The 10,971-nt window shown below is 61.1% G+C and overlaps 1 protein-coding gene across 1 annotated transcript; it reads left to right on the top strand.

Moving 5' to 3' along the window:
• The first annotated feature begins 252 nt into the window (after positions 1-252).
• On the top strand, positions 253-10,857 carry TMC6 (transmembrane channel like 6). Its single transcript, XM_054083106.1, has 21 exons — positions 253-387; positions 1,054-1,242; positions 2,192-2,310; positions 2,606-2,734; positions 2,843-3,001; positions 3,119-3,224; positions 3,305-3,401; positions 3,484-3,738; positions 4,046-4,236; positions 4,311-4,455; positions 5,849-6,004; positions 6,193-6,368; positions 6,491-6,572; positions 6,932-7,029; positions 7,195-7,290; positions 8,188-8,263; positions 8,538-8,671; positions 9,009-9,185; positions 9,371-9,449; positions 9,611-9,685; positions 10,149-10,857. The coding sequence occupies exons 2-21, from the start codon at positions 1,187-1,189 to the stop codon at positions 10,209-10,211; spliced, it is 2,469 nt and encodes an 822-aa protein (XP_053939081.1). The 5' UTR covers positions 253-387; positions 1,054-1,186; the 3' UTR covers positions 10,212-10,857.
• Positions 10,858-10,971: the final 114 nt, after the last annotated feature.

Consider the following 10,971-nt stretch of genomic DNA (forward strand, 5'->3'; position numbering starts at 1 on the left):
GAGCCCCACGGCAATCACTCAACTCCCCACGGAACCCCTCGGCGCTCCACAGTGGCACCACGGAGCCCCACGGCGACCCCTCGGTGGCCCCACGGCAACCGCTGGGTGCCCCACAGTAGTCCCACGGAGCTCCTCAGCGCTCCACAGCGAACCCACGGAGCTCATCGGGGACCCCACGGAGCCCCACGGCGACTACTTGGAACCCCTCGGCGACCTCTCGGTGGCCCCACGGAGTCTCTCGACACCCCACAGTGTCCCCACGGCGACCACTGGACGCCCCACCGAGTCACTCGACGCCCCACAGTGGCCTCACGGAGGTCATCGGGGACCCCACGGCGACCGCCCGTCGCCCCCCGCCGTGCCCGGGACGGGTCGCAGCGGAGCCCGGTGAGCTCGGCTGGCGGGGAGGGGGGCTCTGCGGGGGCTGCTCCCCTTGCCCGGTACCGGGAAGTGCAGGAGAGGTGGGCTGGGGGAGGGGTCTGTGATCCCCGCTCTCCCTGCGGCGCTTGCCCCGGCGGGACCCGCGGGGCGCGTCTCCATCGGTCCCTCGTACCGGGAGGGGCGGGTGGATGCCGGATGGGGGGCGACCGGGGAGTCCTTCGTCCCCTCGGAGGCTCGAGGGCGGGGGAGGAGGAAGAGGGAGAGGAGGAAGGCGAAGGCGCCGGTGCTCCGGCGGGCGGGGGTCACAGGGGTCCCTGCCCCGGTTCTGCCCCCCGGGACCAGTTCGATAGACGGGGGACACAGGGGTCCCTGCCCCTCATGGGACCGGTGTGATGGACGGGGAAGCACATGGATCTCTGCCGCCCCAAGGGCCAGTTCCATGGACGGGGGACACAGGGGTCCCTGCCCCCGTTCTGCCCCCTCACCGCCCCGGTGCCGCGAGTCCTGCCGGTGCCTCCCGAAGACTCTCAACCCTCCCCTCCCGGCACAGCCCGGCCCCGGGGCGTCCCTGCCCGGCGGAGCCGCCTCCCCATCCGCCCTCCCTTCCTTCCTGCCGGGCTGCGTTGTCCCAGGACAGTCGCGGGTCCGAGTTTAGCGCCGCGGTCCCTGCAGCGGCACCGGATCTGCCTCCATCCCGGGTGCCTCGAGAATCGGGGTGGCGGTGAGTGCCGGCGGCACAGCACTCGCTGACCCATCCAGCCGCTGTGGCCCCGCGGTGTGCCAGAGGGAACTCAGCGCCAGCAGGATGTCCCAGCTGCCCCCGTTCACCCTCCGCGTCGCTGAGGACACCGAGAGCGATGGGTGAGTGTGGGGCTGCCGTCCCGCTGCCCGCATCTGCCAGAGCTGTGCCCAGGCGTGCTCAGCGCCTACCGTGCTGCAGCCCGGCGGAGCAAGACTGGCATCCCTGCAGCCCGGGCAACGAAGCCGGGCTCTGAGCTGGCCCCACTGCCCATCCCACTGCCTGCATCTGCCCAAACAATGCCCTCTCACGCTTGGCCCCCTGGATGCTGCAGTTCCAGCAGTGTGAGGCTGGCATCCCTGCTGTGGGAGAGAGTCATGCAGCACAGCCGGGCTTTGGGCTGACCCCACTGCCCATCCCTGCTGCCCGCGTCTGCCCAAGTGGTGCCCCTGCATGCTCAGTGCCTGGTGTGCTGCAGCCCCAGCAGCACAAAGCTGGTATCTCTGCAGCCCGGGCAGCACAGACGGGGTTTAGGCTGGCCTCTGCCCATCCCGCTGCCCACATCTGCCCAAACAATGCCCTCTCACGCTTGGCCCCCTGGATGCTGCAGCCCCGGCAGTGTGAGGCTGGGGTCTCGGCTGTGGGAGAGATGGGCAATGCAGCCAGGCTTTGGGCTGGTCCCACTGCCCATCCTGCTGCCCACATCTGCCCAAACAATGCCCTCTCACGCTTGGCCCCCTGGATGCTGCAGCCCCAGCAGCACAAGGCTGGTATCCCCGCTGGGAGAGCCATGCGGCACAGCCGGGCTTTGAGCTGGTCCCAGTGCCCTTCCCAGCCCCAGGTAAGTAGGGTCTGTGTCATGGAATCATATAGATTGGAAAAACCTTTTGAGATCAAGTCCAACTGTACCTGTCCACTACTAAACCATATACATAAGCATTTCATCCACCCATCTTTTTAATCTGTCCAAGAATGGTGACTCAACTATCTCCCTGGGCAGCCTGTCCCAGTGCTTGAGAACCTTTTCAGGGAAGAAGTTTTTCCTAATGTCCAATCTGAATCTCCCTGCAGCCAGGAACCAAGCCCGGACAATGAAGGAGCCCTGCACACCTCCTTCCACCAGCTCATCCAGGAGCAGAGCAGCTTGGTAGAGGCAGGTCTGGAGCTGGAGATGCAGGCGAGGGGCAGAGGTAGAGCACCGCGACCACAGCTGGGGTGGGATGGGCAGTGTGTGGCCCCTGCGTGGTCCTGCTGGGGCTTGTGCTGAGGCTGCAGCCAAAGTACTTGCCTGCTGACACCTTCACCAGTGCAGGCAAGAGGGCAGACCTGCCTTTGGGGACACAGAGAGCGTTCCTGGAGAAGGGGGAGCACACACTGCGGCAGGCGCCTGGCCTCTGTGCCGGAGCGGGGCAGCAGGACTGCAGGGATGGGAGCTGTTGGGTGCTCCAGCTCTCACTGCTCTCTGTCTTGCCCTCCCTCTCCCAGAGCACCTGTCTGTCCTGGCACCCCCAGATGCCTGTGCCGCAGCCTGTCCGGAGCCTGGGCAGGGTGAGCAGCACCCTGGCTACTTCACCACCCTGCGGATCCTCGCCAGCATGCCCAGCCGCACCATCGGTAGGTGCCTCCTGCCCTTCCCTGTGTCCAGGGGCCTGCTGGCAGAGCTCTCTCCTCTGCCTTGCTCTCCTGTGGCTGCTCACCCTGCTGCCTTGCTCCCATCCGCAGGGCGCAGCCGTGGAGCCATCATCTCCCAGTACTACAACCGCACAGCCCGACTGCGGCGCCGGAGCAACCGCCCACCCCTGCAGCAGCTCTGCCGCACGGCACGGCCCAGCCTGCGCCAGTATGACCTGGAGTCTGACCCCATCAGGACCACGCTGGAAGGTGAGGGTCTCTCGGGAGTGGGAGCAGGCCATGCGGGGTGTTCTCCCCATGTTGGGTTCAAGATGGGCATACTGTGTCTTGGCTGGCCGTTTCCCACTGAGCCCCTTGTGCCCCCAGAGAAGCGGAGCCTGCTGGTGAAGGAGCTGCTGAGCCTCTCGCCCAGCCAGCGCAGCCACATGCTGCTCACTGTGCCTCTCAGCCTGGCAGAGAAACGCACCCTCCGGTAGGTTCTCTCCCGTCCTCCTCTCCTAGGAGCCATCCTGGGTCCCCTGTCACCCTCTGACATCCCTCTCTGCTGGATAGGCAGGAGTTGAGTGGGCAAAGGGACCCCCTTAGACACCACCCCCGGCACCAGGCACTGTCCTCTCCCTGTGGATGGTCCAAGGACTACATCATCATTGTAAGTTTGGGGCATGGATCTGCACAGCAGCTGTCGGGGACTCCGGTACAGCCTCCAGCTCTGGTGGTCTTCTTCTCCCCAGGGCTGCCGAGGCCTCTGGTACAGGCTTCTCTCCATGCTCCCCGCCGTGCAGCCCTGGCACTACGCCCTGAAGCAGATCAGCGGCCGCTTTGGCTCCAGTGTCCTCTCCTACTTCCTCTTCCTCAAGATGCTCCTTATGTTCAACATCTTCTCATTCCTCATCATCCTGATCTTTGTGGTGGCCCTGCAGGCTGCATATCCCCCTGCCTCGGCCAGCCCCCAGCCCTTCACCGGCCTCGAGCTCCTCACAGGAGCGGTAAGCACTGCCCGTGCCAGCGCATCCCTGACCAGGAACCGCTCCAAGCCCAGGGCTCAGCCCTGCATCCCCATCACGGTGATGTCCCACTCCCTGTCCTGCATCCCTGTCACAGTGTTGTCCCACTCCCTGCTCTCACGCAGCCGGGGCCGTGGGTTTGCCAGTGCTGTGGGTGCAGAAGGGAGTGCCTGGTGCTGCTTCAGCCGAGGGCTTCGTTTCCCTGTGGGCTGGCAGTTGTGCCAGGCTGGGCAGGGAGACACAGGCACCGGCAATAGCACCGTGGGCCCCATCATGCACTTTCCCGCAGGGCTACTTCACTCACTCGCTGCTGTACTACGGCTACTACAGCAACATCACCCTCAACGACCCCTGCGCCTCCAACCCCAATGGCAGTGCCTGCCCCCTCGCAGCTCCGCGTCTTCCCTACAACATGCCACTGGCCTACGTGTTCAGCATTGGGGTCTCCTTCCTTGTCACCTGTGTCCTGCTGGTCTACAGGTGGGTCGGCAGCGCCTCCGGCTCTGCCAGCCTTCCCCCTGTGCTCAGCCCTGACCTCCCCCCACTCACTGCAGCATGTCGCGCTCCTTCGGGGAGAGCTACCGCGTGGGCAGCTCTGCAGGGGACCTGGCTGTCAAAGTCTTCTGTGCCTGGGACTTCAAGGTGATCCAGAGGCGCTCAGTGAAGCTGCAGTGTGAGAACATCTGCACCCAGCTGAAGGTGAGGAGCTGGGCTGGAGTTGGCCCCTGCACACCCTGTGTGTTTGCAGGGGTCCGGCCAGATCCCAGGCTCCGCACCCCTCTCCTACCCGGGGCACGGAGAAGCCCTGTGTTAAAGGATTTTCACCAGTTAGCGGGTAACTCTAAGCTTGCTTTATTAACAACTCAGAGCTGGGCCATCATCTCAGTGAGTGGCAAAAGCACACGAAGTCAACAGATAACCTGGGCTGTATCAAAAGAAGTATGGCCAGCAGGTCAAGGGAGGTCATTCTGCCCCTCTGTTCCTCTCTTGTGAGACCTTGGAGTGTTGTGTCCAGTTCTGGAATCCTCAACATAAGAAGGATATGGAGCTGTTGGAACAGGTCCAGAGGAGGCTACAAAGATGGTCAGAGGGCTGGAGCACCTTCCTTACGAGGACAGGTTGAGAGAGTTGGGGTTGGGGGTTGTTCAGCCTGGAGAAGGCTCCAAGGAGACCTTATAGTGACCTTCCAGTACCTGAAGGGCCTACAAGAAAGCTGGGGACGGACTGTGTAGAAAGACTTGTAGTGATAGGACGAGAGGCAATGGGTATAAACTGGAAAGGGGCAGATTTAGACTGGGCATAAGGAAGAATTTCTTCACTATTAGAGTGGTTGGGACCCTGTCCCAGGTTGCCCAGGGAAGTTTTAGCTGCCCCATCCCTGGAGGTGTTCAAGGCCAGGTTGGATGGGCCTTGGGCAGCCTGATCCAGTGGGAGGTGTCACTATCCATTGCAGGGGGGTTGGAACTGGATGGGCTTTGGGGTCCCTTCCAACCCAAACCATTCTGTGATTTTGTCATATACATTATATAGCATTATACAATAGGTATTTTCTTTGAAAAGTTCTTCTTATTTCTCCATGTGCTCCTAGTTCTTTATCCTTCGTTAACTCAAAAGTCCATCTTGATAATTCATCTCTGCTGTCTCGTTTCATTGCTCCCTCAGAAGCGATGCTTCATGTTCCTCCTCCAGTCGTAAAAATCTAATCCCTGTGTTCTAAGTCTGACATTTCTTACACAATCTGTTGATTCAGCTATACATGGGACAGTTGAGCAGTATGGAGTTGGACTTGGTGATCCTTATGGATCCTTTCTGACTCGGGACATTCTATTCTTCTAGTTGTCATAGAGATTCATTTCCAACACCCGTTCTTATTATATTCCTTACTCTATTGCAATCAACCAGCAATAATATCTAAGTCCTACATAGATATATTTATCATATTTTCTCATTTCCCTTAACATCCCGCAGCTGCAAATTCCCCCTGACCCCATCCTGGTGCCAGCACATTCTCCATCAGCCCTCGGTGCAGCCAGACAAACCCTTGCTCCGGACGCAGAGCGTGTTCAGCAGCGCGGGCACTGCTCTCTTCCAGGAGCTGCTTGCAGAGCAGCGGTCCCGTTCCTGCTCCCTTGGCCTCTGCCAGCGCCTGGGACGCTCTGCGGTGATTCTGCTGGCCTGGGTCCTCTCCCTGAGCACAGTGCTGGGCTGCGTGCTGGCTGTGCACTACTTCTCAGAGCACATGCACGTGGTGAGTGCCACCCCTTGCTGTGGGATCTCCTGCCCTGGTGTCCGGGAGCTGGTGAACTGGGGAGGGGAGGTGGAGGCAGCCCTGGGAAGCAGCGGCAGCCGCGTTGCAGCTCTCCTCCTGGCATCGGGGTTTGCTGGCCTTCCAAGCCTGCCAGCGACCACATGCTCACCCTCGTACCCTGCTGTCAGGTTCAGCAGGACCACCAAGCACAGGGCAGCAGCAAATGGCAGCAGGAAGGCATCCTGCTGGTCCTGCCTCTTGTGGTGTCCCTCCTCAACACGCTTATGCCCCACCTGTACAACTTGCTGGCGGTGTGGGAGAAGCAGGACTCCCCTGCGGCACAGATCTACGTGGCGATCTGCAGGTAGGCTGGCCAGGGCTGGGACACAGACCTGTACCCCAGCCTGAGGCACTGGGGAAGGCTTTGGGGCTGGGCTCCTCCATCCTCAGGGCTCAGGGGCTGCCGGTCCCACTTCTGCTCCCCAGGAACCTCATTCTGAAGATGGTGGTGCTTGGCTTGCTCTGCTACCAGTGGCTCAGTCGGATGGTCGTCTGCTCAACAGAGGAGGTCAGTACCGCTACTCCAGGGCCATGCTTTGTGCACATCCATGCAAGGAGCACCCGGCACCTGTGTGAGCCAGCTAGGCTGCACCATCTGGACTGTTCTTTGCTCAGGGAGAGCGGGGCAAAGCCAAGCACAGGGCACAGGGGTCTGTGGGCTGTGCTGGATGGCACCACTGGCTCCTTTGCCAAGGAGAGGGGAGTGACAACCAGGCAGGGGCACTCTGAACACGAGGTGGCTGGGAAAAGAGATGCAGGGAAGGAAAAGGTCCCACAGCTCCTCAGACCCCATAGGGACCACTGAAAAGCCATGGCAGAGGAGAGGCCTCATTGCACATTTGATACTAGCGTTGCTTGTCTCCCCAGTGCTGGGAGACGTGTGTGGGGCAGGAGCTGTATCGCTTTGTGGTGTTGGATTTCATATTCACCCTGCTGGACATGCTCTTCGGAGAGCTGGTGTGGAGGTAATGTGCCCCAGGAGGGGTCCCCCAATGGCGTGGCATTCCCAGCATGGCCCCGGCTCCCCAGTGCCCGGGTGGCATTGCCCTGGTGCATCCTGATTGAGGGGCAAGACTGGGAGTCGAGCATCCCCTGCGGCAGTGTGGGAACAGAGCTCTGCTCCTTCCCAGGGTCATCTTGGAGAAGAGGCTGAAGAGGAAGCAGAAGCCCGAGTTTGACATCGCCCGGAACGTGTTGGAGCTAATTTATGGGCAGACCCTGACCTGGTGAGATGCTGTTTTGCCTGGCACAGCTCTGCTGGTGAATGCCTCGTGGTTTCCTGTGAGCCCTGCAGCTGGCAGGGGCCAGGCATGAGGAGCCACAAGTTTCACTGAGTGGGACCGTGGGAGGCCCCGCTGGTGGGATGAGGGAGCTGGGTGGCCTGGGAGTCACAGCAGCCGCTGCTGGCACCCTGCAGCCACAACCCACATGCTCACCTGGGAGACCGGGCTTTTGCGGCAGGGTGGGAGCCATAGGGGATCAGCAGCAGAGCATCCCAGCTCTGGTCCAGCATCCCCTGCCCAGCTGGTCCCCTCTAGAGAAGGAGCAGGTACTGGTGTGTGCACAGCCCCTCTCGGAGTCTGGTGAGGCTCTGGCCCAAGTTGCCCAGAGCAGTGGTGGCTGCCCATCCCTGGAGGTGTTCAAGGCCAGGTTGGATGGGGCTTTGAGCAACCTGATCCAGTGGGAGGTGTCCCTGCCCTTGTCAGGGAGTTGGAACTGGATGGGCTTTGAGGACCCTTCCATCCCAAACTGTTCTGTAATTCTATTAGTCCAAACCATACCGGCAATTGCTGCTCCGAGGGGAGCTGCTCCCTTCTCACCTGTCTGCTTGGCTGCTCTGGCCTCTGCAGCCCCTGGCCTTGCACCCCTGCAGAGGAAGGGATACCTGTGTGTGCTGCATTCCCACTCACAACACACAGCCGCAAAGGCCACAACTGCCCTGAGGTCGGTGCGATTCCTGCCCAGGCCAGCAAACCTGGCTCAGGGCGTTATGTGCTCGCTCTTTGCTTTCCGGAAGCCTGACTGTAGCACACCGGTGCCCTGCCGCTGCCCCCAGCTCTGCCCATCACTGGTTCCCACAGGGCTCAGGTCTGAATGAGCTCTTCTCCCCCTCTTTCTTCCAGGCTGGGCGTTCTCTTTGCACCGCTCCTGCCTGCCGTGCAGATGCTGAAGCTGCTGCTGCTGTTCTATATCAAAAAGGTGTGAACTGCACCCCCTCCTCGCAGCTCCCCGCACATCCCTGTGACATGCAGCTGTGCTGATGCCGTGCCCTGCTGCAGGTGGCCTCTGCTGCAGCAGATGTGCTGCACCATGCAGTGAGCAGCACTGGCCTCGTGGGAGGGAGGAGATGTCGCTGGGGACAGGGTGTCCCCAAGCTCGCTTGGCTCCCAGCGGATGAGAGGGCTGGGACGGTGGGGTAGGGCTGGCTGTCCCAGAAGACAGCAGCGCACAGGACTCTGCTCCCTGTCTGCAGACCAGCCTGATGCAGAACTGCCAGTGCCCCAGCAAGCCCTGGCAAGCATCTCACATGAGCACCGTCTTCATCACCCTGCTGTGCTTCCCATCCTTCCTGGGTGCCGCTGTCTTCCTCTCCTACACCATATGGTCGTGAGTACCCACTGGACCATATCTTGGGGTGCAGAACCGCTGGCTGCCTGGTGAAGGCGAAGGGCTTGGTGCCTCTCAACTGATGGCTCACGAAGTACATCCCAGCGAAGGGCTGTGCAGTGCTGTCTCAGGCATGGGGGTGCTGCTCAGCCACTGGTTATTGCACAGAGCATAATGCACAGAGCGATTGGTCTCCAGCCGCTGGAAATAGCTGGGGCAGGCGAGGGTTGGGACCTGGAGAGGTGGACATCTGCAGCTGAACAGTGCCCGGAGCTGCGGGTAGTGGCTGGCTGGGCTGCTCACGGGCTCTCACTGACACACCACTCTGTCTGCTCAGGGTGCGGCCGTCAGAAACCTGTGGTCCCTTCCAGGGACTGGAAACCATTTACAAGTCAGGGAAGACCTGGCTGCAAGTGTTGGAGAAGTCCAACCCAAACATCATCTGGTTCACCTGGGTCCACCAGCACCTGGTGGAGAACACCTTCCTCCTGTTATTCATGTCTGGAGTCCTGCTGTGAGTACAGAACCAAGGCTGAACCCTGGGTGCACAACTTGAGGGTCCCGCTGTCCTGACCTTGAATCGGGACTGGGAGCTGGGGTGTACTTCCAGAGCCATGTGTCCTGGCCCAGTGCCAGGAACACAGTGTCCCCCAGCTTCCCAACCCGGCTGCCACCATCCTGTCCTGCCTGTCGTTGCAGAGCCGTGATCTACTTCAACATCCAGGTGATGAGAGGCCAGCGGAGGATCATCTGCCTGCTGAAGGAGCAGATTGCCAACGTACGTGAGCTCCGTGCACTGCCCCTGGCTGGTCCTGGCAATCCTGGCTGCTCCATGCCCTGGGATTGCCGGATTCGGGCTCTAATCCTGACAGTGCTGCCACCCTGGATGTGCAAGAGACCATCCTGCAGCTGCTTACTGCAATGTCTCTGCTGTTGCAGGAGGGGGAAGATAAAATATTCCTTATTCGGAAGCTTCACTCCATTTACGAGCAGAGAGATGCACCTGAGCCCCAGGTGAGGCATGCAGAGGGGGCTGCCAGCTTGCTTGGCCGAGGCTGTGGACATTCCTCTGCTCTGTACCGGGGTGAGGGCGGCTGGAGGATGGCAGCATGGCACTGCCAGGGCCAGCCCAGCTGCAGCAGAGCGCTGTTTGCCAGGGAATAGGAAGGTGCAGGAGATGATGGGGCTGGCCAGCCCTTCCCTGCAGCATTTCCCCTTGCTCTGCTGGCAGGGGCGGCAGCTGGGAATGCAGGGCTGAGCGTGCTGGAGAGACGCCTGTGCGGCCCTGGTGCTGCTGTGGCCCAGTGACAGCACTGCCTGCCAGCAGAGCCAGCACAGGGACAGGGATGGGGACAGGACTGGGACGGGGAGGAGGATGGGCATGGTTAAGGAGCCTCCTCTTCCCTTTCAGCATAGGGAATGCTGGCTGCCCCCAGGAGCAGACCCGCAGGGTCTCAGGGGCTGTTTCTCCTCTTAGGGTCACTCTCACGAGCAGGACATGACAGGACTCTGCCTGCAGCTGGGGGCTGGATCCAGATGACATCCTGAGCCATCACACTGTGGTGTGGGAAGCAGCAGGGGAAGATCTTCTCTGGGCTGCAGCAGCCAAGGACCTACGGGACACCATCTGGGAGCTCTACAGGGATGCTTCAGAGAAGGGATGTGGGTGCTCCCATTTTCCAGAGCCCACGGACTGCAACAGGCGCAGCAGGACAAGGGCCAGGACTGCTGTCATGTTCCAGGGCGCAATTCCACACAGAGCCAGCTCACCAGCAGAGCCCTTCTCCACAGGTGGTTACTGTTGGCAGAGAAAAAGTCTCCCTCCTGTAAATGCCTCGGCCAGCCTGGAGAGCAGCTTTGGGCTGTTTCCAGAAGCCTTCAGGGATGGTGAACTTTTCTGGCTGGACAGAACCTGCAGCCCCCATTGCACTGCCCAGAGGCAGCACGTCTGCAGCCAGGAGCTGCCAGGCACTAACACAGCTCCAGCACCGTGCTTGGCTCACCAGGAGGACAGCAGGCAGCCACCACCTTCCCCACGAGGGCCAGCTGAGCCCCTCCCCAGGCCAGGTAGCCCTGCTGGTGGGGCAGGCTCAGGAAAACCACCATGGTACAACAGGCTGGGCAGAGGAATGCGAACGCTCGGCATACCCTCCCCCAGGCTGACTGGCCCATTAAAGCGTACCTGTGCAGAGGCACTCCCAGTCCATGTCTGGACCTGTTGGGCTGGAAAGCAGACAACCGAGTTTGGTATGTTAGCAGCAGCTTTGGTTAGGGGTGACTCAGCACCCATGGCACCGCCT

The sequence above is a fragment of the Cuculus canorus genome, chromosome 18, assembly GCF_017976375.1.
Source record: "Cuculus canorus isolate bCucCan1 chromosome 18, bCucCan1.pri, whole genome shotgun sequence".
NCBI lineage: Eukaryota > Metazoa > Chordata > Aves > Cuculiformes > Cuculidae > Cuculus > Cuculus canorus.